At 39.0% G+C, this 27,811-nt stretch overlaps 2 protein-coding genes across 3 annotated transcripts; one reads left to right on the top strand and one right to left on the bottom strand.

Moving 5' to 3' along the window:
• The first annotated feature begins 171 nt into the window (after positions 1–171).
• On the top strand, positions 172–11,659 carry LOC117288397 (F-box/LRR-repeat protein 7-like). The gene is made up of 3 exons (XM_033769242.1): positions 172–743; positions 5,281–5,907; positions 8,491–11,659. The coding sequence occupies exons 1-3, from the start codon at positions 593–595 to the stop codon at positions 9,231–9,233; spliced, it is 1,521 nt and encodes a 506-aa protein (XP_033625133.1). The 5' UTR covers positions 172–592; the 3' UTR covers positions 9,234–11,659.
• Positions 11,660–25,306: 13,647 nt separating this feature from the next.
• Positions 25,307–27,481, bottom strand: LOC117287741 (transmembrane protein 169-like). 2 transcript variants are annotated; one of them, XM_033768244.1, is made up of 2 exons: positions 27,312–27,481; positions 25,307–26,330 (listed from the first exon to the last, which is right to left on the bottom strand). In XM_033768244.1, the coding sequence occupies exon 2, from the start codon at positions 26,271–26,273 to the stop codon at positions 25,461–25,463; it is 813 nt and encodes a 270-aa protein (XP_033624135.1). In that variant the 5' UTR covers positions 26,274–26,330; positions 27,312–27,481; the 3' UTR covers positions 25,307–25,460. The 2 variants fall into 2 exon arrangements, with proteins under 2 accessions (XP_033624135.1, XP_033624136.1); XM_033768245.1 differs by lacking the exon at positions 27,312–27,481 and adding an exon at positions 27,076–27,293.
• Between the last annotated feature and the right edge of the window lie 330 nt (positions 27,482–27,811).

The raw sequence follows: 27,811 nt of genomic DNA, 5'->3' as shown, positions 1-27,811 counted from the left end.
GAAAACAAAGTGACAAATACATGTTGGTGTTATGTGCTATTTAGAAAATGAACATGTAACTGTGCTTACTGTACTGTGTAAGTGAACCACCCCTCTTGGTGCTTTGACGTGCACCCCTGTCATTGTTTTTTCTCGTTTGGCGGATTTCCTTTTTTGGATTGCTGTCCGTTGGATTCAACAAGATTGTTCAATGCATCATGATCAGTTCTGATCGGTTCTGAACATTTCTTTGAAGGAACTTTACAGCTGGTCCATGAGCATTCTATGGGTCTTCAACTCCTATTTTGGTATATTTTTCTTCTGGAACACATCTTGGAGATTGAAGCAGATTCAAAACAGCGTCGATCTGCATGTACTGAAGCCTGACCACTCAACTTGTCAAGTCCTCTGACTTTCAATTGTAGCAGATCAACGAGGTTGTCAGTGTTTTGTAAAACTGTTCTTGTCTGGTTTTCTTTTGGATTGCTGGAGACTCAACGAGATTCAACCCTCTTTAGAAGTTACCAAACAAGGTGTCTACAAGCACACTTTATAATCACTTGAGAAACTGTCACTGTTAAGAGCTTGACAACACAGGATCAAAGCTGTTAGAATGAGCCGTGTATTTTCTGCGGGTGTTTTCTTGAGGACTATCAGCAAGTCTGTGTGCTTGGAGAGTTCTACTGTTTTTATTATTCAGTCAGAGAGTATAACACTTATAGTCATGCTGAAGTTTGCTAAAACAAGCAAAGCAAAGGGAGTAGGTCAGTACATGAACCAATTGGTACTACCAATGTGGATTTTAACTTAAAGTTAATTTTAACAAGTACAGCAGTTGAGATGCTTTCTTTTTTCCCCTGTATGAAATTTGTAGGCTATTAAACAGAAATCATTATTTCATAAATTTACAGCTAATATAGGGTCTCAGTCTGCCTTCAAGAGAACTCTGAGTACATTTCTGTACTGCCATGACAACTGTAATTGTAAACAAATTAGTTAGTTACATTGATGAGGCACTGGACACCTTTGGTAATTGTCAAAGACCAGTCTTCTCACTTGGTGTATCTCAACATAGGCATAAAATAACAAACCTGTGAAAATTTGGACTTGATTGGTGGTTGAAGTTACGAGAGAATAATGGAAGAAAAAAAACCACCCTTGTCGCACAAGTTGTGTGCTTTCAGATGCCTTGAATTTGAGACCTCAGCTGAGGTCTAGATTTCAATTAAAATATTTTAGTGACAAATTACTTAACTCTTCACAATGTTTTATACTACCAACAGCTCTCCATAAGTTTCATGCTAACAGTTATTTTGGGTAATTACCAATAGTATCCAGTGTCTTTAACCATTTAGCCACTGTACCGCCCAGCCGCCTCTTCGCAGTACGAGGAAACCTCGCTAGCTTGTGTTTGTAGAAAAAAAGGAACATCAAAAGAAAACTTGATAGTTATTAGTAGGTCTACGCATTTGTTAATATATCTAGTTGTTATAGATTATTATTAATTCTCCCTTCACAGTTGACTTGTCGAAGCTAATGAAATAATTGAGCTCTTACGAAAAAACCGCTCATTAGTAAACAGGAAATTGTTCATCATTTATGATGATATTGTCGAAAATTAACGCCTTCGCATTTAATCAGTATGAGCATTGAGCCAGATAAAAGCCTTGAAAATCTATTGTGTCCATTTCATCTGTGCACAAAAATATTCGCCATAAAAATTACCGTAGCCGTTTAACGAGAGGCATTTATTGTTCCCATGAGAATTTGTACTTTTATTCAAATATTACCTAAAGAGTAAAAAAATGTGCATACATACATGTATTAAGCCATGGCTATCTTTTAAAATGCGAACTACGATTCCAGTAATTTACTGCAAGAATCTTGAGAAATATTGGTTTTCAGCAAACTCGGGCAGTGCAGGGACTAAAGGGTTAAAGGCAGTGGACACTTTTGGTAATTATTCGAGAAAGACTCTGCTAGGGTTGAAACGTCAGGCCATTAACTATTTTTTGCAAAAAAACTATTAGCATAAAACCTTACTTGGTAACGAGTAATGGGGAGAGGTTGGTAGTATAAAACATTGTGAAAAACAGTCTGAAGTGGAGTACTTTTCGAGAAAGAAGTAATTTTCCACGAATTTGATTTCGAGACCTCAGATTTAGAACTTGAGGTCTTGAAATCAAGCATCTGAAAGCACTCAACTTCAGGTGACAAGGTTTTTTTTTGTCTTTCATTATTATCTTGCAACTTCAATGACTGATTGAGCTCAAATTTTCACAGGTTTGTTATTTTATGCATATGTTAAGATACACCAAACTGTGAAGGCTAGTCTTTGACAATTACCAATAGTGTCCAGTGTCTTTAAAACAAAGCTTTAGTGAAATGCTACATGTCGATTACCCATTAAACAAAATGAAGGAGATAGTATATGATAAGCTTGGGCGATATCACGATATTATCGAATATCGCGATATTAATTTGGAAACGATTTCGATATCGGATGGATTTGGTTTTAATCGAAATATCGATATATCGCAATATATCGCGATAATCGCGATATATCGCGATGTGTTTGCTAGCTGAGACATCTTGCACCCCATAGGTTTGGAGTAAAACCAGACAAATAGGTCATTAGAACACCTACTCTTATGCTATGACTGTCTCTTCTACAACTTTCACTTGGAGTTTGAAGACTGATGATGTCAAATTTAATTAATCGCGATTATATCGAATATCGCGATATATTGTCGGCGATATATCGTGAATAAAAAAAATCGATATCGCCCAAGCTTAGTATATGATACTATTAATTATACAATTGTTGCACGCTGTGACGGGGTCCATGGCGTTTAGTACACTTGAGAGGGAAAATGAAACCCGAGGCGAAGCCGAGGGTGCCTTTTACCCTCGAGGGTGTACAGTCACAGTCACAGCGTGACCCCAGTCACAGCGTGCAACAATTGTTTTGTTATTACCTTTGTATAATTGTTATTCCTCTTCTTGAAGTTCTGTTGTCATCTTCAAACATTATTATGACGATCCATTGTTTAATAAGCAGACGAACAATAAACAATTCCCTCGAACCCGCGGTTGTTTCGTACACAGCGCTGGAAATCGACCAACGCCGGGATGATCAATGTGATGTCACCGGTGTACATCACTTTTCATGTTACCTGGCCTGTCGAGCCATGGTACATGCGTTTTTGTTGCGCGTCACATGATTAGTTCTCGACCAATCAAACTTCACAGTTTGTTACCGATGTATAACAATGTACTTTGACGACTGTTCAATTCAATTGGAAGTAGATGGTAGAAATCCAGCATAAGAACATCGAATATCAATGACCATAATATGTCATTTAATAGAACAACTGAACCAATCTTGGAAACATTTTGTTAATTGTTTACGTGCAAGAACAATTAATTAAAGAGCCAATAAAGGATGATCTCAATATGTAAACTATTACCTCTTTATGTCCAAATAGACATCGCAGATACCGGTTAATAACCATTTTACTCTCAAAATTTGCATTTAGTAATAAATAACCCAAGTCAAAAATGCGCCCGGCCGCGCGGCTTTTTGTAGCCGAGAGTCAAAAACGGCTCATCTATTATAATGACCCTGAACGCCAGTGACGATTTTCCCCTATTGGTTTTGAACTCAGTTCTCCAGCACTGGCATTTCCACACCAAATAGCCGCCACTGACGTCACGATTCCTTTGTCGCGCGGGTTTGTTTGACCCCACGTTTTTCAGAAATTTGGCTTGGAGCGTTTTGGAGAAAAACCCATTTTTACCATGTTTTAACGTGAGGTAAGAGACTCGTCATATTTGTTATGTTTCCTGGATGGACTGCAGCTGTTAGAAAACTGTAATATCTATATATTTGAGATCATCCTTTATTGGCTGTTTAAACAATTATAAACCAAGAAGCCCTATGTTTAGTGTGATAGAATTACAAGTGAATTTTGAAATTTGATACTGAAAATTAACATAATTTTGATGAAATTGGCAGTAAAAAAAACATTGCATTTAATGACCACTTTTCTGCATTTAACACTTTACAACCAATTGCTGATACTCCTGGAGGAGTCATGGTAAGCTAAATGTACGTGTAGTCATTTCAGCTGATCTTATAGGATTAAGTTGTCCATAAAGGTCTGATGAGTAGTTCTGTTAAGCCCGGTTCATACTTCCTGCGAATGTGAATGCGAAGCGAATGTTAACGTCACAAATTCGCAATGAATAATTCGCAGCTGTTGCTCTCTGCTCGACTCACTTGCGAATATTGCTGCGAAAGGAGGGTTGTGACGTCAAATTTGCTTCGCATGAAGCTTGAACCAGGCTTTATATGCTTAATTCGATTGAATAGATGGAAGTTACGGAACTTGTGTATGGATTATCATTAAGGTTAGGCATTACAATGAAATACATTGTTCCTTAGTATACCATGTATAGTGACATTCAAACTGATGAGGACTTGTAATGAAACAAAGAGTTGAACAATGGAAGGTGTAAATTGGAGACCATTACTTTATAAATTACACAAACATGTGCAATGAACGTGATATCAACTGTGGATGCGCCAAATAGTGTGTCTTGATTGAAAACCAAATCAGAGATAGAGGCATGGAGTTTGTATCCTTGAGAGGGCAAGGTCATTTTCATTTTGAATCTGGCACTTCCATTGGAAGTCTAAGGAAAACTTTTGAAGAGAGGGCACCAAGGCCATTGACCAGGGCAATAAGCAATTGCCCCAAAGGCTTGTGCGATTCCTGGCCTGTGTAATATTTTAAGCTTCTAAAAAGTGCACTTCAATTTTCATTAACTATAAAGATGAAACTGGTGATTGGTTGACTCTTTTGTAGACCCAAGACAATTAAAGATGCTATGTCAGATTTTCGGTCGATTTTACCCAAAAATTTGGATTTAAAATTCAATAGGTATTTTGATGGGGGTTGAGAAAGTCACAAGCTTTCATTTGAGCCATTGCTCGAAAAAGGCTGCCAAAATTAGTTTTTGATATCACATGACCAATTTGTATGTGTTTTATAAGAAACGTTTTAAATTTTTGTCATGGTTCCTGACCAATAAAAGTAAAAGTTAAACTTTTTTTTGTTATAGCGGGTGATACTCTTTGAAGTACCATTCACTCAAAAAAATCTATTTTTTAATGTTTGGGGCCAAAAATCTGACAGTAGCATCTTTAACGCACGTGTGGGTATTTTGCTGTCATTACATATTGAAATTTTTGAATGTGTTTTTGATGAACTGTTGTTGTTTTGATTTTGCTCCCAGATTCTTTACAAGTGGTGAGGAAGCTTAAGCTGCAGAATGGATCTCACCAGCATGCCACGCCGAAGTCCCCATCCCAGGAATCCAAAAGTACGGCCACCAGCTCCGGGGCATCCTCCTCAGCTGCTAGCCCCACTCACATCATTGAGACCCACCCCGTCACAGCGAACACTGTGGCCAAAATGAAGAAGAAACTAGCCCCACCGAGAACCATAGAAGAATCGTCACCGTTTGACAAACTCACCGATAAAGTCATCACAAATATATTCTCGTACTTGACAGCGAAGCGTTTGTGTCGTTGCTCTCAAGTGTGTAAGCGCTGGCAGCGGCTAGCCTGGCAGCCTTGTTTATGGACTTCAATTGTGTTGTCCAAGAGACAGAAGGACGTTGATTACGCTTTGAAATGCCTGATCAGAAGACTGTGTCTTGAGACACCGTACGTTTGTCTCTCGGTCGTGAGGATTATGTTGAACGGTTGTGAGCAACTGACTGACAGGGGATTGGGTATGATTGCTAGACATTGCCAAGATTTGATGCATATTGAGTTGGCAGGTTGCAGCAATGTCACCAATGAGGGAATGTTTGAATTGGTGTCGAGATGTCCGAGTTTGGATTACATGGATCTCTCAGGTGGGTGTATATTTTAAGTTGATAATGCTCTTTACATTGATTTTTAACTTTTAATTTGTTTTGTGAGACTTAAAGGCAGTGGACACTATTTGTAAAATTTTTACTCAAAATAATTATTAGCATAAAACCTTACTTGGTAACGAGTAATTTGCAAAGGTTGATGTTTTAAAACATTGTGAGAAACGGCTCCCTCTGAAGTGACATAGTTTTCGAGAAAGAAGTAGTTTTACATGAATTTGATTTCGAGACCTCAGATTTAGAATTTGAGGTCTCAAAATCAACCACAACTTCGTGTGACATGGTTTTTTCTTCTTTTATAGTTATCTCGCAACTTCAACGCCAATTGAGCTCAAATTTTCACAGGTTTGTTATTTTATGCATAGTGTATGTTCAGATACACCAAGTGAGAAGACTGGTCTTTGACAATTACCAATAGTGTCCAGTGCCTTTAAATTTAGGAAACACTTTGGCAAGTATTAGAAATATGGCTTTTGTATTCATGTCAGTGCTCTGACAACTTTTACCTTGGACATAATGTCGTTTTTGAAATGTTTTTCAACCATATGTTTTACATGAGGGTTCCAAAATAAACAAGATGGAAATACTGGCAAAAACTTTAGCAACTGGTGTTATCAGCAGCAGAGCGAAGTTCAAATCCCGGTTATAACACTTGTGCCCTTGAGAAAGGCACTTAACCATTAATTGCTTCGCTGGGAAAAGCATTCTGCTCTACCAGTCAGGCTCCTAGTGGATGATACCCATGCCTACATCCATACGGACTGTGAAGGGGATAACCCTGTTTCAGCCCCATGAGTAGGTGGCTCCTAGTGGATGATACCCATGCCTACATCCATACGGACTGTGAAGGGGGTAACCCTGTTTCAGCCCCAGGAGTAGGTGGCTCCTAGTGGATGATACCCATGCCTACATCCCTACGGACTGTGAAGGGGGTAACCCTGTTTCAGCCCCAGGAGTAGGTGGCAACATGCCTCTGGTGACAGTTGATTTTGTCGACAGTCGAAATCAGTTAAGTTGGGAAGGTTTTCCATTCGGCTCGTAACAGCCAGGCACATGTTGGATGATACCCATGCCTACATGGTTCAGACTGTGAAGGGAGTAACCTTGTTTCAGCCCCATTAGTAGGTGGCAACATGCCCCTGGTGGCAGTTTATAGGGTCAACAGTCCTACTCATTTAAGTGTAGCCCTCACTTTAAGTTTGAAGTTAGAAATGTTAATCCGGAGGTCGTTGGTTCGAATCCCACTCTAGTCAATTCTTCAACCCCAAAAATCATTTCAAAATTTACCCAGTCAGTTTCCCTTGTGGTTTATATTGATATCTGAAACAAAAAGTCGCATCCCCTTCAGGTGATCCCATGCCTGCCGCTTCCCAGGTTGTATCGTAATTTGGGTGTGATCCCTGGCTACACGGCAGTTAACAGTTGTATGGCTTGTGACTGGCACCCCTGAACAAAGATATTGACAAAATAGGGACACCGCCAATATAGGGCTAGATAGCTCAGTTGGTAGAGCGCTGGCACGTTAATCCGGAGGTCGTTGGTTCGAATCCCACTCTAGTCAATTCTTTGTTCAACCCCAAAAATCATTTCTAAATTTACCCAGTCAGTTTCCCTTGTGGTTTATATTGATAAGTTAGAAATGTAGTGAATTCTGCTCTACCAGCTAGGCTCCTAGTGGATGATACCTAATGTACATGTGCCTTCATCTTGTCAGACTGTAGTAACCCTGTTTCAGCCCACTGAGTAGGTGGCAACATGCCTCTAGTGGCAGTTGATTTGGGTCCTTCTGGTAAAACGTCAGGCCTGATACTTCATGGAGGCAACGAAGGCGATTGCCTCCGTGGCCCCTGGTCATTGCCTTGGTGCCCTTGAAAAGCTACAGTACAAATTTACAATTTCCTCATAGGGTGCCCTTAACCTAGGAGAAAATGCCTTGGTGCCCTTGCCCTTTCAAAAGCGCAGCATACAGGCCTGAAATGTTGACTACATTTGGTGATAGGGCTTTTGGGGGGCAGCCCCTAAGCTTTGGAATGCGCTACCGTTTCACATACGTAGCGAACAGAAACTCATCTCTTTGAAATGTAATATAAAAACCAACCTTTTTAAAACCGCTTTTTAGTGTGTCTTCTTCTCAGGTTACCTTGCCAGTTAGTTTAGAATTTTAGCATAGATAGGGTTAGAGGCGTCTGTCTCCTGAAAAGGTCAAAACATTACCGATGCCAGCAGGGATAGGCCTATGTTATAAGTAACTATTAGTTCTCTGTTGGCGGGATAGACATATCCCCATACTTTTGTTTTGGCACTGGCCTGGTGACCAGTCTTTTTTCTTTGTCCTTTTCGTCCACTCTGTGCTTTTTAACATGTGCTCTGTGCCTTTGATCATTTTGTATGTAAGGGGCGCAACATAAATTTTTATATTGTTATTTTTATTATTATTATTTTATTATTGTCGATAGCCTCCTAAAAGATTAGACTTAGATTAAATTATTCCTTTCTAAAAGCTACAACACTTTGAATTGACAATCGCCATAGCTTTTAAAACTTGCTTATTTACTTGTCTTTCAGGATGCCAGCAAGTTAACTTCATGAACTTTCCATCAGACTACAATGCCTTAAGAGCAAGTGCCCTGCAGGGTCAGACAATTCTCCTTAGACATTTAGACCTGACAGACTGCGGATCGTTAGATGATAACGGACTCCGGATCATAGCCACAAACTGTCCTGGCCTTCTGAATCTCTACCTTCGACGATGCTATCAGGTGACTGATATTGGCGTGCAATATCTCTCAGCTCATTGCTTTATGATCAAGGAGCTTTCCCTCAGTGATTGTTACAGGGTGACCGACTGCGGAGTCCGGGAAGTTGCAAAACTCGAATCACACTTGAGGTATCTGAGCATAGCAAAGTGTGAACTCGTTACCGATATCGGAGTGTACGTCATCGCGAAGTTGTGCTTTAAACTACGGTATCTCAACGTGCGAGGATGCGCGCACGTCACTGATAAATCCATGGATGTGTTGGCGCGAGGGTGTCCAAGATTGCGGTCCTTAGATGTTGGAAAGTGTCCCGCCATAACGGATAGAGGAGTGGCTAGCATCGCGATGAATTGCTCAGGCTTGAGGAAGTTGAGTCTGAGAGACTGTGTAAATATCACTGACGAGACCATGCAATGCCTGTCACAGTACTGCCCTGAGCTGCAGCAATTGAACATCCAAGAATGTGAGGAACTTACTCTGCGATCATATAAAATGCTCAAGAAATACTGCAGAAAGTGCATCATTGAGCACACAAATCCTGCATTCTACTAGGGAAGTATTCCATTTTATTCCTGACAGACACACCAAAGAAACAGTAATTCAAACCGTTTGTTATCTATCTCATGTTTAAAGTAAGGAACAGCATTGGTAGATTGCATTCATTAATTATCTATTTTTCAATGAACATATTTACCCAATTCACCTGACGTCATCATCACTATAATCTTGGATGCTCCATTTGGTGGCCAATGTCACTGTGCATTATTCAGTGAAGTGAGCATGTTAGGAGACGCAGCAGTTAAACGTAAACCTATTGCCCACCCAAATGGTGAGCGTGGCACAGTCGCTGCTTGTGACGTGCGTGCAAGGGGTCAATAGGATGCAGACCAGGAAACTAACTTGGAAAAACTTTGTAAGTGGTTCCTAAGTTTTGAGAAAATGGTGTTTTAAAAGCGTTTCCATTTAGTTGTAGGCAGCTTGGTATCATCCATGGCTCCTGGGCCCAATTTCATGGCTCTGCTTACCGCCGAATTCTGCGCTTACGATCACGATTCCCCGCTTACTTGCAAGCGCCGAATTTCTGCACAAGCCTTGTAAGTGTAGAATGCCTAGTAACGAGGAGTACGCACGACAGACGATAAAATTCGTCTCTAACCCGTGAAATAGGCTTGCCGTAAGCACAGAATTCCCTGCTTCTGTAAGCGCCGATTCTGTGCAGAGTCATGAAATTGGGCCCAGATCATGGTTCATTCTAAGTGAATCTTTTTTAATATATAGTATATGACACAGATATTTTCATATCATCATACATTTGAACTTGTCAATCTTTAATTGCCCATTGTAAGTTGCATCATCATGCAACTTGCTCTCTAATCCTACCCTTTCATGTTTCCCTGCATTTGTATACAAACAATGCATGTACCACTTTTATGGTACAGTAAGCCATCCTTTCATCTACCACTTAACTCCTATTGGTCCATAGCCACCAATTGTTTCTGAAATAGAAACATTGCTGGCTCTAGTTTCCCCCCTTTTTTCTGTATCCTTCCCTTAATTCCTTTCCCCTTTTTTTCCTATAAATGGATATTTGTTTATACTTGTTTATGCCTCTGAAGAAGGTCCGATTTGGATCGAAAGCTAAGGCCATCCACCCTACTCATAATATATGAGACAAAGATGTTAGACCATCTCTAAGAAATGCAGAGAGCAGAAACCCAGAGCTTCCATTTTGTACACATGATTGTTACACCAATAAGATGATTAATTCCTCATTGGTTCTTGCAAGGTTTTCCAAAATTTCTGTCATCTGAAACAGGATTTTGCTAGATTATTTTATTGTATTTGGTCCTCTCATGTTTGCTGAAAATTTACACAGCAATGAGTAGGCCTACGTCTACGTCCAGAACTTGTACAAAAAATAAATTTGCCAAATAATTATTTTGTATGCACTATATTATCCGCAAGGATAGGATAAAGACAGGTAATTGTGTATGTGTACACATGTACATTGGATTTAACTGGGAATCTTTAGAACAATGATTAAAGGTAATGTAAAATGGTGGGAGGTCAAAGGTGATTATGGATGTAGGCCTAAACTGCAGATCTCTGGCGTAACTCACGCCAAATTTGTGACGTCAAATGTTCAGGCTAGGTTGACTGCAGAAAAATATAAAGCCATAACCTCACTATGTGACTGTTATTTGCGCTCAGACAAAACATCAGTTATTGAATAGAACAAGGTAATAACAATTGCCTCAGTAGCAGAAATACCCCCTAATGTCTCCCATAGCAACCATCTCTCATCATTTATGGAGCATCAAATCCTGTTTTCAAATGGCATAAAAACTGTCTTCCATTTGTAGTAAGATATTGACAGAGAAGTGCTTGAAGTAACTGTGCCAATTATTATTATAGTTTAAGATTATTATTATATCTGTCAAGTATCTAGGGAGAACAATTCCTTGGTCTATAAGGATTACTTTTTAAACAAAACATACTTGTAGACAATTATGTGACTGTTAAAATTCATGTATTTCTGAAACAACACCCATTTTATATTTGTAGTATACAAACTTGTTGGTAGGCAACTGATTATATTATTGCCCTGGATAAAATTGGAAAACAGATATTGCCCTGAGTAAACCTGATAATGCCCTCGGTGAATGTCACATTGTCTGAGAGTGAACTGCATAATGCCCCGCTAGTCCATTAGTTTCATCACACAGCCACTTGATGTCATCCTGGCCATTCATAGACTTGTAGACAAGTCGTTAAATGTCTGTCGCAGTGATAGCGGTCTGACTCTCTCTCTATGCACGATTCCAGCTCTCCCCGCAATTCAAGCGGTATTCTCGCACAACTGCTGGCCCCGTGAGACTACTGCTCTCACTACGGTCCCTGTTAATGGGGGGTAGAAGTTGGCAACCAGCAGTTTGCGCGAGTGCAGTAGTCTCGCAAGAGCAGTATTTGATGGCGGAATCCTAATTTATTACCCCCCCCCCCCCCCCCCCCCCCCCCCCCCCCTACGACTTGACTGTCTCACCATGCCAGACCATTAACGACTTGTCAGCGACTTGTCCACAAGTCTAGGCCATTCATGACTAATCTGCAGCCGAGTGCATCCCAAACCCTTGGGCTCATATTATCATTCCAGATGATGTTAACATTCAGGAAGTCACGCTGGCATGAGGTTGAAGGGGAATTGGAAAATTCTCTAAATATCCTAGCTGTATTCTTGATTGGGGGGGGGGGGGATATGGAGTGATAGAGAACCAACTAGTGCTAAATTGAATTTTTAAGAGGGAAGCTTAATAAGGGACACGCTGCCTTGGATCGGTCGAGTTGGTCCATGAAAAGCATTTGAAACTGTTTGTTATAAAATGGAAATGGTACGAAAGATTCTTTAATAGTAGAACATAACTATCCACACAAATATGCTCGAAATTGTGTGGTTTTCCGAACTAACACAGTCAGCCATTTTATGGAGTTTAAAACTTGGACTCCACAAAATGGTGTGCTGGGTTAATTCATGATGTATATGGGAAACCATGTAATTTCGAGGCATGATTGATTATATTCTACTTTTAATACATCTTTCTAACCATTTCAATTTCATAACCGATGGTTTTATAAGCTTTTCATGGACAAACTCGACCGATCCAAGGCAACGTGTCCCTCTAATCAATGTACATGTAAGGAGACTAGAATGCCTTGTTACCCATTGCCATGCATGGCTGGTTTGCCTATGTATCAATTACAATTATCGTTCCGCGCCACCGGTAGTCAATCAGCCATGAATCCATCCAAAATCTCCCACCTATAGCAATAATGTAGAACAGCAAAACAAGGTGCTAATTTGATTTAAAGTTCCCACCCAGAAGATGCAATGCAATCTAAGAGTTTTGTCAATTCCATTTTATTGCTTGTAGTTTTGGTACAAGCATGAAGCTTTATGGAGTCAAGAAAAAAATAAAAAAATATTCATGGATGTAATTCCAAAGCCCATATATACTTCCTGCGAATACGAATGAGATACGAATGTTGGCGTCACAAATTCGCAACGAGTAATCCGCAACAGTTGAGTTGTGCTCAACTCTCCTGCGAATATATCGCAGCGAAAACAGAGTTGTAATGTCAAATCTACGTCAAACTTGCATCGCATTCGCATTTAAAGGAAAATATGAACTGAGTGTTGGTTTAATTAGAACATTTTTTGGGGGGATCCCACAACATCCACAGCTTAAACCTGTGAAGGAAACGTAATCAAGAAAGGTTTTATGCTAATAGTTATTTTGAGTAATTACCAATAATGTCCACTGCCTTTAATATCGTCATGTAATTCATGATAAACATCTGCTCTCATGCTACACCATATATAACTGTCCCTTGACAACAAATTGGAAAAATCCATGGAAAAAATGAGTTTAGGTTTTTTTCTGTCCTATATTTGATTTGGCTGCTTTTTAAACAAAATTAATAATTAAATATAACTTTGGATATTATTAGTTTGTTTTTCATCTAGGAATAACAATTGTGTTTTATAACTTGTCTGGTTCAAAACCACTGTATGATATATAAATATTGATCTTTGTGTATTAATATGCGTGCATTAGTGTTCCTTTTTCAAAGTGTATTTATAACATCTTTGTACATAGGTGATGTTGTTTATAGCTCTATGATGCTTTTTGTGTTTTTCTTTATTTTATTTCTACTCTTGTTTGCACTCCCATCGACTTTAACTGAAATGCGAAAAAAAAAAATTGTTTTTTTGTTGAGTTTTTTTTTAATAGCTTGTTTTAAATCTACACTGGCAATATTTGCATTTGTTGACAATCTTGTACATAGGATATTTACGTTGTATTTTAAGCGTACTATGGAACTGAAGGAATAAAGTGGTACCTAACAGTTGTTGCCATTTAAAATCGGTTGAATATATCATTCTTTTATTGATGTTGTAACATGCAAATGTTCAAATGTTTTTTTGTCTTAATTTTCTCTTGACACAAGTGTAGGAAAACACCACAAATTCCCAAAGAGAACTTATGATGTTGTTTAAGCCATAACATTTGAAGCACAGTTTATAGGGATTGCTTGTGGTCTTTCGGGCTTACGTCAAGCGTATTTCACTGGTAGGCAGTGAGTTTTTGTTTGTAAGTGTATTGATTCCATGTTATAGGCATTCGTGGCTTACACAGCTAGCACAGAAATTCGGCGCTTGCACACTTAGCGGAGAATGATGATCGTCACCGCGGAATTTGGCGGTAAGCAAAGCCAGGAAATTGGGCCCAGATATCAAAAAGTTTAAACTTCTACAAATCTATTGGCATTATCTTCACACAAAACAAAAAGAAAAACTCTTGCCCTTATTCAATACAGTTTGTAAGTCATGGGGTGAGATTTGATGTGCTAATCAATTCTGATGTGTTTCATTCATTTTATTTAGTCTATGCGTAGCACAGATGATGGCCCTAAGAACACATTGGTCCTCCATTGCTGTACACAGCTCTTCCCGTCACAGGCCAGAGTCACGGCACAAGGTGTCCACTATACAATTGTTGCACGTTGTGACGGGTCCATGGCGTTTTTTACACTCGAGGGGGCAAATGGAACCCGAGGGTGCCATTTCCCCTCGAGGGTATACAAAACCCATGGACCCCAGTCACAGCGTGCAACAATTGTTTTGTTATACGTTTGTATATTGTTATTCCTCTTCTGTAAGTCCTGTTGTCATCTTCAAACATTTTACGACAAACTATTTATTGTTTAATTAGCAGACGAACAAGAAATAATTCCCTCGTACCCGCGGTTGTTTTGTACACAGCGCTGGAAATCGACCAACGCTGGGAACGATCAAGGTGATGTACACCGGTGTACATCACTTTTCATGTAACCCGGCCCGTCGAGCCATGTAACATGCGTTTTTGTTGCGCGTCACATGATTGGTTCTCGACCAATCAAACTTCACAGTTTGTTACTGAGGTATAAACAAATAGATTTGTGGTCTGCCAACAGTCACCCCGAGTAGAGGCCTATAGCACCAGCCTGCTCACTGCCAGCTCAGCATGTCTGAGGCAGTGATTATGTGTTGAAAAGTTTGATGAACCTGGCCTCTCACTTTAGGAAAGTCTTTGCTAAAATAATCTCCTTAGACGTGACAGAAGAGCATCCTCCCTCACCCACACTTGCCTCCTCTCAGACGAGATCCCTACTTCCATTCTTTTGGCGACATTGTCAGTTCATAGCTTCATTAAAATGTGTTGAGTGGCATGGACTAGGTGAAAACTGAGAAGGACTGTGTTTTCCTGGCAGATAAGATTGCATGTGACACATGTCTAATGAAGTGCTGAATTCATTGCCACCCAATATAGACTTCTGGCTTCAGTGAGATCGCTGTTTTCTTTTCATCAGGATATGCAAACTGCTAGTGGGTACCGAGAAGCAGTAGAAAGAAATCCCTAATTACTGAGTAACATGCCAAGTGGACGCGTAGAATATATGCCGAATGTTTAATGCAGACTGTATGCAATTTCCAAGAATTCCATGTACAAAATTTTCCACTCTGAATTGCCCTATATCATTTTTATATGTATAGTGTAAAGGGAGGTTTCCAGATAAATTTACTACCCCAACTCGTAATTTTTCAAACTAGATCTTTGTAGCAGATTCAATAATCTGAAGGATTTCACACCAGGTGTTTTCCCATTCAAGCGTCCCTGCCTGTGATTATTTTAGTCCGCTGATTTCTCTATGGTTGTACCATGGAGGACTTCCTCCATGGTCGGTCATACATGCACACTCTCATCTGTTATAAGTAGCTACTTCACTACTTCACTGTAGCTCTGTGTTGCAGCATGGAGGAAGAATCCTCCATGGTTGCAGGATTCCTAGTCTTGAAGTCAAGACGGTAATTGTGTAGCTGCGGGGACGGTACACTCGTCCTCGATCCCAGTATGTGTGCCACGCGCTAGATACCTATGACCGTTGCATGTGTATAATCGCACTGTGACTGTTGCATGAACGGCAGACAAATAGGCAGCGCCTAACGACTTGTCATCAAGTCTACAGGCTTCCTTGCTCTGTGTTGCAGTCACTGTGAGGTCACTGTGAGGCCACCCCCTTGTTCTGTACATCAATCATTGTCTTCAACAATGTCAATATCACTGTGTGGACATATATATGTCCACATATTGTTTGAAGTCCCTTTAAATATGTGGACTTGTATTCTTATGTTCTCAGGTCAACACATAATTTGAGTTCAATCGATCATCAAAGTTGTGAGATAATAATGAAAGAAAAAACACCCTTGTCACACAGAGTTGTGCGCTGTCAGATGCTTGATTTCGAGACCTCCAGTTCTAAATCCGAGGTCTCGAAATCAAATTCGATGAAAATTACTTCTTTCTTGAAAACTACGTCACTTCAGAGGCAGCCATTTCTCACAATGTTATATACAATCAACCTCTCCCCATTACTCGTAACCAAGTAAGGTTTTGTGCCCATAATTATTTAGAGTAATTACCAATAGTGTCCACTGCCTTCAAGACACACATTTTCTTACACATGATTTAGGCACGGCATTTCCCATCTTAATAGCCGACATTCATTTTTGTGAGAATCCCTCATTCCACCTGACAAGTCTTCAATATGATCCTTAGCCATTGCAATGCATGGATGTGACTATTAACCTTTATTCCACCCACAGCCCATCGAGGAACGCACGTTTCCTTTTAAATTCTTCATCATTTCTGAACCATCTGGATGTAAACCTTGACTAGTGTATAATAACCGAGATCCTAATTAAGGACGTCAGTGCATGTCCTCCCAATAATTTGTTTAACATATGATTGGGATAACAAGAGGGAGTACCCCCTCCCGGCCCCTTCCTTACCCCTCCTTCATGAATTAAATTCAATTCAAAAATGGTTTATTAAAACATGACTCGCAGTTAAAAAACTGAATTGCACATGTCAACATCATAATATGTTAAAAAAATTACATCAAGTAGAAGTTAACATAGAAAAGGACATCAAATAAAAAATCACCAATGCTCTTCACAAACACTTTAAACAGGCATTTTTGCTAATTTTTTTCTACCCAAAGCACCAAATGGCACACTTAAGGCCCGGTCACACAGGCCCTCGATTGGTTGAATGAGCGTGGGCGTATTCTGCGTGGAGTATTTCAACCCATCGAGGGGATGTTTTAATCGTTCTCGTTATCGGGGTCTGTGTGACCTTGCCTTAACAAACACCATACTATACTACATGTATACTTCCTTTATTATAGGGATCAGGTTATCTCAGTGGTTTCCATCCCTGCCTTTCACCTTTGTGGACCCGGTTCGAATCCCACCTCAGACCAAAGCTTTATCAGTCCCTACCCGATTGCCTACATGTAGGTTATCACCCCTTGGGCTTTTTCTTTCCCACATCTAAAACTGAACGTTTCTTCTTGCTTCCTATTCATTCTGTTATTGCCACAAATTGTGCTGCTGGAAGTACATATAAACAAACATATCAAACGAACAAAACAGTTGAAATTTTGGCCGACATTGTTGCTTTGTAAATATAGAAAGAACTGCACGATCAACATTATTTTGTTAACTTATAAAACAAATGTTAGTGTCAAATTTTTGTTTGGAACACAACGTAGGCCTTGATGGCCTGTCTAATTTATCATCTTCCCTTGGTTATGAACTACAATGTAGTATCAAAATAAATATATTAAAGAGGCTTAACTATCATTTTGACCCTTTAAATCCGAGCTCTATTTTCGAGTAGCCATAAACCCCCAACGGTAGTGATATTTAGAGCGATTTTTAAGCTTCACCACGGCTGGCAAGTGTCAGTAGGAAAATGGAAGACAGCATGGTTGATATGGTTCGTTTCACCCTCAGGGAAATTGTGGGGAATGAAGAAGATTTGTTGTGTGTAATGGTTTTCCACAAGCTGTAGCTATTACGTCCTCAGAGGATGATGCCCTGTTTGTGGGACCTACAGCAAAGCAGATTACAATTTTGTTCATAGTATGTCAATACCGGTGGTCTTTTTATGGAAATTTGCATCTTGAGTCTTAGATCATAATCCCTAAAAAGCTCACGTAGGAAGTTAAACTGGGATAGTGCGTTGGTGACGTCATTGGTCGACGGTGCAAGTCGCGAAGAAAAACGAAAAAGAAAGGGTTAATAATAATAATAATAATAATAATAATAATAATAATAATAATAATAATAATAATAATAATAATAATAATAATAATAATAATAATAATAATAATAATAATAATAATAATAATAATAATAATAATAATAATAAGAGGTGTAATGCGCACATTTCCACCCTGCTGGGTGTTCAAGGCGCAGGTTGTGCACTGTTACCATTTTTTAAGAGCCAGACCGGGTTTACAGCATCCTAGAGCCAGCCAGAGTTAAAGAATATTCATTTTGGTTTTACAACGATGTGTGTTTAGCACTGTATACCAAGTACTTTCCCGAGCTCTGTGAAAAAAACAAACCACAGGCATATTACTTAAGTGGGGATTCGAACCCACAACCCTTGCAATTTGTAGTTATCTACCGTAGTGGTATGTATTTATTTATTCGTCTCTTTAGTGCTGTATTCCTGTTTTGTTCTGTAATCTTGTAACGGGCACATCCGCCACAAGCCTCGGCTTTTAGGATGATGCCTCCATGTGATGTGAATGTGGAAATAAATGTTTTATTGATTGATTGATTGATTGAAGGAGTCACACTGTCTCTAGCTACCAGACAGCCTGGAAAGTCTAGTTGGTTAGCTCCTGCTCTGTATTGCAAAGGTTGCGGGTTCGAGTCTCACCAGAGTAATATGCCTGTGATTTTTTTTTTTCACAGCGTTGGAAAGTTATTAGTATACAGTTTAACATCTAGTATGCAGTTGTTATCGATTCAGGGGTAAACCCTAAATCCATAATGATGGTCTTTGTTTTACATTTTATACACACTCAGAGTTCCTTCAAAGCCATTGTACACTTTCGGCACAGAAAGAAGAAAAAAAGGTTCACAGATTTACAAATAACTTACAGGGTTTACAGAAGGTAATGGTGAAAGACTTCTCTTGAAATATTATTCCATGAAATGCTTTACTTTTCGAGAGAACATTAAAACAATTATCAATTCTCGTTGTCGAGAATTACGGATTTATTTTAAACTCATGTCATTACACGTGAAACGTGCGGAAACAAGGGTGGGTTTTCCCGTTATTTTCTCCCGACTCCGATGACCGATTGCGCCTAAATTTTCACAGGTTTGTTATTTTTTATATCAGTTGTGATACACGAAGTGTGGGCCTTTGGACAATGCTGTTTACCGAAAGTGTCCAATGGCTTTAAAACAAATCATTTAAAAAAAAACTGAAATCTCCATTCTACGAGTGGGGTCTATGAATTGTCTCGCATTTCATAACATCAATCAGTTCCCTGGCTAGATGTGCCAGGAGCACAGCAGAGTAAAGCGGATTCGTTCTATTTTGATCAAAGGATACTTATAGTTCAATCTTGATACCTCTCGACAGCTGCACGTTCAGGCACAACCGTAGTGTGTGTAATTTTATCTCTGAAGTGCTAGTGAAGCTATAGCCATTCATTATGAATAATTTGGCGAAGCTATATTTATGATTGTTTGCAAACAACATGTTCCTACAGAAATACACATTAGTATGTTCAAGCACAAATCAACATGTACTTATACACCATGGTTAAATGCATGTAAACTCTATCCCGTCCTCACCTGCCCTATTGCTGGCAGGTTGAATGAGTTGGCAATTTTAACAATGACAATTTTGGAACATTATGTACATATATATACGTACATAATTCTTGTCATGTAAAATTGTCAGTGATAATTATAACAATATTTAGTTTTGTTCCAACTTGTTTTTAAAATTATTAAGGAAAGGAAACTTTGTGTCAAATTCAGATTTTGTTTATTGTTTTCATGTCACATATGACAAGTATACACTATTTATAATATTATACTCTGTTAAAATATCTTTAAAGGCATAAAAGTGTGTCGCCAACCACACTACATTTTGCTGTACACAATACATTCAACAATAATGCATTCAAATGGATAAAACAATAACAAACATTTTAAGCACATTTGAAGGGTGAAGTTTCTGCAGCTGAAGCGAAGCATGTGACCACAATAATAAACAAAACCATTAGATTATTACATTCCATTGGTTAGCGTCTTAAAGCCATTATACACTTTCGGAACAGAAAAAAAAAAGTTCCCAGATTTACAAATAACTTACAGGGTTTACAGAAGGTAATGGTGAAAGACTGCTCTTGAAATATTAGTCCATGAAATGCTTTACTTTTACGAAAAATATTATAACAATTATCAATTCTCGTTGTCGAGAATTACGGATTTATTTAACATATGTCATGACACGGCGAAACGTGCGGAAACAAGGGTGGGTTTCCCTCGTTATTTTCTCCCGACTCCAACGACCAATTGAGCCAAAATTTTCACAGGTTTGTTATTTTTTATATCAGTTGTAAGACACGAAGTGCCTTTAGACAATACTGTTTACCGAAAGTGTCCAATGGCTTTAAAGACACTCATGGACACCTTTCAGGATTCCCGATTTGGATTGGTTGATCCATAGCAACCAGAGTGTGATATTTAAAGCGACCCAATATCAAATGCTGTTCCATTACACGCTATTTTACATACGTACTCATCAAAGTTTGTATTCAGGTTAAGTTGTTACCACACGCGCGTTTATGGAATATGGCAAACACAGGGCGTCTGCATCAACAATGGGCTTTGGTCGCGTTGGATGCAGAACACTTTATTTTGCCATTCCAAAGTCACACATGTTTGTTTAATAAGGGAATAAAAGGGTAGCGACGAGTTCTTAAACGGCCGTTTAAAACCGTCAGGGTCATTGCCAAGTGATATTCGACTCGGGCCTTTATAGCACGGCAACCACCCTGCAAGGTTTTAAACGGCGTATAGAACGAGTCACTAGTTTGTTAAAAAACGTTAAAAAAATACAATTAAATAGACACTTTGACAATTGAAAACTGAGGTATCTTGTGAAGAATCTGTTTGATGCGCGTGGCTTGTGTGTACGTGTATGCGCTTAGAAATACATGTAGATTACGCACTGTTAGTAATAGCTATGAATTGCGTGTTCTGCGTGATAATATTGGCGTACGTACCCTATACGTGGAAGCCAGCCAGTTATAAACAGCTCCAGCTGGTCAATATCAACTGTACGACCCCAAGTGACGCGCTCTCAACCAATAGGAGTAGCGAAACTATCTGGGGTATTTATGAATAATTAATATACACACATAGTAGCCACTATATTATAATTATAGCCAAAAATACAGAGTACAATGATTCAGTCTTTAAAAGTATAATTAATAAGTAAATGCACATCTAAATTATTCTGTACACATAATGCACTCATTAAATCTGTTATTGCACCAATTAATATTCATAACTCATTGATTGTACTTTACCAAGGCATTTAAGTTTGTTTCAGAGAACACCATGTAATAGTACACCATGTAATATAGATTACATCTTGCTGCATAATTTTAAACTGTACATACCTGTATGAGGCCTAAGGCAAAACATATCAACATGTAAAGGTACATTGTATTTTCCCTTCGAGTGAATTGTACATTGTACACATTCAGCAAACTATACAAACCGTCGTTTTGTTTGTTTTATTTTGTATCAAGAATGGATTTGTTGCTGTTTTGTTGTTGTTTTGGGTGTTATTTTTTTTTTGTGGGGCCGGGGATGGACACACCCAAATCAAAGTGTCAATAGATAGGCCTATTCCAGAAAAAAAATAGCACAATGTAATGACTCCTAGTTTACATTTATACAATTATTGCACGCTGTGCTGGGGTCCATAGCGTTTTGTACACCGATGGGGGAAAATGGCACCCGAGGCGAAGCCGAGGGTGTCATTTCCCCTCAAGGGTGTACAAAACCCATGAACCCCAGTCATAGCGTGCAACAATTGTTTTGTTATATACCTTTGTTTAATTGTTATTCCTCTTCTCGAAGTTCTTTTGTCATCTTCAAACATTATTACGACGGTCTATTCATTGTGTAATAACAAGAAACAATTCCCTCGAACCCGCGGTTGTTTCGTACACAGCGCTGGAAATCGACCAACGTTGGGAACGATCAAGGTGATGTACACCGGTGTACATCACTTTTCATGTTTACCCGGCCTGTCGAGCCATGTAACATGCGTTTTTGTTGCGAGTCACATGATTGGTTCTCAACCAATCAAACTTCACTGTTTGTTATCGAGTTATAACAAGTATTGTTGACTCATGTCAAGTCTTATTCAACAAACCCTGTTATCAACAGTTTGTTGATGCATGAATTCTTCATTTTTCTCTGTTTAAAAATGAGTGTTGCAAGAAATTCAGGCTTTTCACTTAATACACTGAGAGGCACAGCAATTTTTCAGATAAAAAGGACACTTCTGTGAGAAATACTTCTGAGACTTTTACAAAGGGCACTAGTTACATCTTACAAGTTAACTTGCAATTAAAACATTCCCATTTTTCATTTTACAAAGACTTCATTTTTACTTTTCAATAGTTGTTGGTTTAAAACCACACAGCGTAATAGATGTTCAATTTGTTTGCATGCAGGTCGTGAACGATCCCCTGTCTGGTTTCCCTTCCCTTTTGTTGTTTCTGAGTTCATTGTGTTTGTTGGTCTGGTCATGCGTGGGGCAGCATGCTTCCGAGCAACAGTAATTTGGTTTACTTTTGTTACCCCTGACCCGCATGATTTGTCCTTGTTTTTTATCCCTTCTGGTTGTCGTTCCCATTTGGTTCTGTTTTCCTCCTGCATGCTCCGCCCTCAGCCGCCCTCTTATTGTGTTTATTTTTTGCTTTTGTTTTCTTTTTCAAATAACTTATTTAAGTTAATTTAATTTAACCTTACTTATACTTTTATTTAATTCTAGATTTATTTTCCTTATTTCTTGCTTTTTTATAATTGTTTTTTTCTCCGTTAATGTTCTGTCTTGTGCCACTGTAACTTGTTTGTTGTACCTTGTATTGGTCGAATAAATAATAATAATAAAACTCTCTGCTGCCCTACCGTGGTCTGCAGCCAGTAGACCAAATACATATTTTACCTAATAACTCGTTCAATTTTTAGCCAAGACAGGTGAAACCCTTTTCAGTTCTATCTCAGACAGACCAATTGACATGCCATAACTGACATGGTCTTGGAATCCAGTTTGAACGCTTTTTACATACATGTAGTAGGCTTGTGCACAAAAATACTGTTGGTATAACAGTGTAAATACATAATTAAAATTTAAAAAATTTAACAAATTGAAATTTGTAAATTTTGTGGGGTCAAACTTTCTCTGCAACATCTAATCTGCAAAAATTATGAAATTGTTTTCCGACAGTCTATTGGCTGTACATGATAGCATTCGTGTAAATTTCTGCATCGCAAGGTCACAAAATCTGCTGTTTCCGGGTGAATGACGATGAAAAGTGCAGCACTTTAATTAACATGCTTAAATTATATACATGAAGGTAGTACAAGTCAGCCATACTTAAAGGCACTGTTCATGTTTGGTAATTACTCAAAATTATATTATAATAAGAACTTCCTTGGTAACGAGTAATGGAGAGCTGTTAATGGTATAATCCCACATTGTGAGGAATGACTCTCTCTGACATCTGAAGTAGTTTTTGAGAAAGAGGTAATTTCCTCTATAGGTAATTTCTCAGTAAAATTATAAAAGGCTTCTGGCGGTTGGCAAGAATACTTTTATTCCTATCTGAAAGCACTTTTATTTGTACAACAAGGGTGTATTTTTGGTCATCATTTTCTTGCAACTAAACCAATTGAGCCCCAATTTTCACAGGCTTGTTCTTTAATGCATCTTGTTGAGATACACCAAGTGAGAATACTGGTCTTTGACCATAACAATCGTGTTCAGTGCCTTTAAGTGAACAAATAGTACACAGGGGCTGCTTGACATTTGCATTGATACTTAAATGAATACAAGGTAAATAATTTAATGATATTCACTGAGAAAAAAAGGAATGTCAGCTTTTGGAGCACCTCAGCCAAGGTTTCTCAGCCTTGATATTTCTAACAAATTATATACGCACTGATGCCTGTATAAATCACCAGCAACATTAGGCCAAAAAAAAAAAAAGCATGTGTAGCGTCCCCGCCTGCTTCCTTTTTACAGGCCACCACCTTGTTTATTTTATTTTTTATTTTATTTTTTTTAATTTATTTATTATTATTTTAAATATGGTTATTTTAAATGATCTCAGCAAAAACAATCTGAATGTCTTGTCTGAATGCCTCGACTAAATTGTTTCATTTATGTTTTGTGTATTTCAGCAGTAGAAAAAACAGTGGATATTTGACATTTTAACAAAGAATGGCGGCCATATTTCATAGTTTTCACAGTTTTGCTTACAAGTGCGTAAGCGTACTCCATGAAACTAGGCTTTCTTCGCTTACACATTTAGTGCAGAAATTCAGTGCTTGCACAGCACAGCAAGCACAGAATTCAGTGCAAAGCATTCTACAAGTTTGCAAAAAAAAACAAAAAAAAAATTTATGTTGAAAGTTTCATTATTCGCTGGGTTTTTAAAAGCTGGGTACAAATTCAGAGAGTTTATGAAACATGTATTACTTAGTAACGTTTTACTTGATAAATTAAGGCAGTTGGTAACCAGCCAAATCCTACAACTTTAAACAGCCAAATCCGATTGGAATGTTTATTGAACTGTTCTGGTTCCCTGCATAATTCTTCTTTATAAACAGACAATTTTTGGAAAAACACCTCAAGTGGTATTTGTCGAAAAGAAAATTGTTTGGACTGGTTTCACTTTGAAATCCTGGAGCTTATAATTGAGCTTTAAATACATACGGGTACCAGTATCAATCCTTTAGAGAAATATCTCAGTCTTAAATGCTGTCAAAGTCAAGGATAACATTTGAAGACCCCATAAAATCAATCACTGTTTCATTTATTCCAATTGTCACAATCGTAATAATGATGATTATCCCACAATCCCATCATGAACATGAACAAAAATCCCTAGCAAAACATAAAGACTTTGTCCATTGTTTTTCCCCAACACCTTGTTTGATTTCATGTTTTGTGGAAAAACAATGAATAATGTTTTGTCAGGGATTTCCGTTCAATCGGATAAAGGATCGGATTTTTAGTATCGGATTGTGGAATTATTCTACTCTTCCAACTTCCAAGACCATCAATGTTTTGTACTTTCCCTTGAAACAATGATTACAATATTGTACGGGACGTATTTAAAGGGACATGTTGCCTTGGATCGGTCGAGTTGGTCCATGAAAAGCGTTCGAAACCGTTTGTTAGAAAGATGTGTTAAAAATAGTATAATGTTGCACACAAACATGCCTTGAAATTGTGTGGTTTTCCTGTTACTTTGCTAACTAACACGGTTGGCAATTTTATGGAGTCAAAAACTTGAGTCCACAAAATGGCGTACTGTGTTAGTTCATGGCGTATATAAGGAAAACCATGCAATTTCAAGGCATATTAGTGTGGATCGTTACATTCTACTTTTAAAACATCTTTCCAACCGTATATAATAAGCGGTTTCAAATGCTTTTCAAGGACCAACTCGCCCGATCCAAGGCAATATGCCCCTTTAAGGGCTGTAAAGCAGATATTTGCTTAGCAACATATTCTGCTCAATGGCTTATAAGACATGTTTGCCCTGAATACATCACATAGCACTGACAGCATGAGACACTGTCCTCCCGAATCCATCTTCTTCCTCATCATCCAACGTTATCACCTCATACGGAGCACATTCTTGGAGTCCGATTCGAAAACACAACCATGCGTAAAATCCTTTCTCCAAGTCGGTCACTGATGTCCTCCAGGAGGTCATGTACCACGAGATCTGATTGAAGGAGGAGTACACAGCGATGCAGAGAGCGGCAACCAAGATGACCGGTGGAAAGGACAGGATGAGAAGAGGGCAGATGACGATGCGGTGGATCCATCCTCTCTCATCGTAGTAATAAAGGAAGATGTTGTACCAGGTTAACACCCCCAGATACCCTGCCACAACTAACGCAACCACAAACACAAATGGAATACACAGGATGGTCATCAAGATGATGTGAGGGCCTTGCTGAGGGCTGTATCCACAACTCTCCTCATCATTGTCATCGGAGAGATCATCCGTAACGATTTCTCGATGTTTAGTAGTCTGACCTAACATGTGACATCCACTGCAGTGTTCTGATGTGCCATCTTGGTGATTGTGGTGATAGCGTGGTTGCATCACACCATCCTCATTCTCAACAATGATTTCAATATCAGAAGTCTGGGAACCGGGCGGCCTGCTGCGTAAATTGTGGTGAGTCTCTGCCTTGCCACGTTGGTTCTCAGATGTTTGCAACTGATTTTGTGACTGTAGGCTTGACTCACTCGATTCTCCATTTGATTTATTGGATGATCCGTCGATGGCTAAATAATCGTCCTCAGTGGCAAACTTCACATGCTTCTTTTTAAAGGGTGACTTAGGCATGGTTGTTACTGATACTTTCCACTAACTTAAATGGTCCATGCTATTCCATCTGACCACCTTAAATTAAAAAAGTGAAATAAACCTCTATTAGTGTCGGGTAATGTGTACAAACTGCAATACAAAAGTCAAAACAACCACAAACTGACATCAACCCAGTCACAAGTGTCAAACGGTAACATTTTTAAAGGTCAACACATCCCTTTGAATTCAAGTTAAAAGTAAAACTAGTTTGCGATAACCACGGTAACCCTTCTTCCTAGCCCACCTTGTTAAGCTGTTAATGGCTCCGCTTTTAACATCGGTCTCATCACTGTAATGGTGACAGTGATGAGCTGTTAATGGCTCCGCTTTTAACATCGGTCTCATCACTGTAATGGTGACAGTGATGAGCTGTTAATGGCTCCGCTTTTAACATCGGTCTCATCACTGTAATGGTGACAGTGATGAGCTGTTAATGGCTCCGCTTTTAACATCGGTCTCATCACTGTAATGGTGACAGTGATGAGACCGATGTTAAAAGCGGAGCCATTAACAGCTTAACAAGGTGGGCTACCCACCGTGGGCTACCCTCCTTCCATATATGTCCCGACGCGACGGCGAAGGAGGGTTACGACGTTCTCCTCCATGTCACAACTTACTTCTAGAAACTATAAGGCTCCCCTGTGCACAGGGGAGCCACAGGGGAGCCACAGGGGAGCCTTGAGTTATAGTTTCTAGAGTAGAAGTACTCACAACTAAAGTAAAACTAGTAGTAGTATGGTTGTTTTTAACAATTATCGTCCTGTTGAAATAATGTTTTTACCATTAATTGTGCAGCCATTTGTCCGCTGACGACTGGAATTTCTTCGCTTCATGAAAGGCCAGATATGGGTTTAGATTGGGTTGTTCCGGTGGATAATGTTCCGGTGCGTGGTGGGTGGGTGTACACATGTTACGTTCGGTGGGTATTCCGTATGAATATCACACGACCACCGTATTGAACACGAAAACAAAAAGTACCTAACAATAACATTAACACTCCGTCCGCTACACACGTACCTGCCAGATCACATCATGCATCGTTTTTCCGTCAAGCAATAACGCATCATGTGTCGTCCGCTCTTTCCGCAGCTGGCGATCCGCGGTCCCATCCCATTCCCGTCCCCCATATATCCCATCCAGATTGTCGTCGTATAATTATCGTCGCCCGTCCCGTACAGATATTTTATTACAAAACTAAAACTTGGGGGTTCGCGCGCGCGCCCTCTCCTGGTTCGGCTCTTTGATGTAGTAATATCATGAGTTCGCGCAAAGCAAACAACATCACTATGCGCTTTTGTGCAACATACTGTGCGCAATTTTGCACGAAACTGCCGGTGTAGCCATTATTCCAATAGGGGAGAACTCAAAGTTACAATTAGTTTCATATATTATATCGGTAAGAAATCTTTCATAAATCACAAGCAGTATGATATTTTGAATCACATTTATTATTTTTTTGTATTTAGTAACAAAATTAAGTTGTCAGTTTAAACTAACTTAATAATTAATATTGTGAC

The sequence above is a fragment of the Asterias rubens genome, chromosome 3 (assembly GCF_902459465.1).
Source record: "Asterias rubens chromosome 3, eAstRub1.3, whole genome shotgun sequence".
Taxonomy (NCBI): Eukaryota; Metazoa; Echinodermata; class Asteroidea; order Forcipulatida; family Asteriidae; genus Asterias; species Asterias rubens.
The sequence above is the reverse complement of the archived record's forward strand: the minus strand, read 5'-3'. Positions and strand labels throughout refer to the sequence as shown.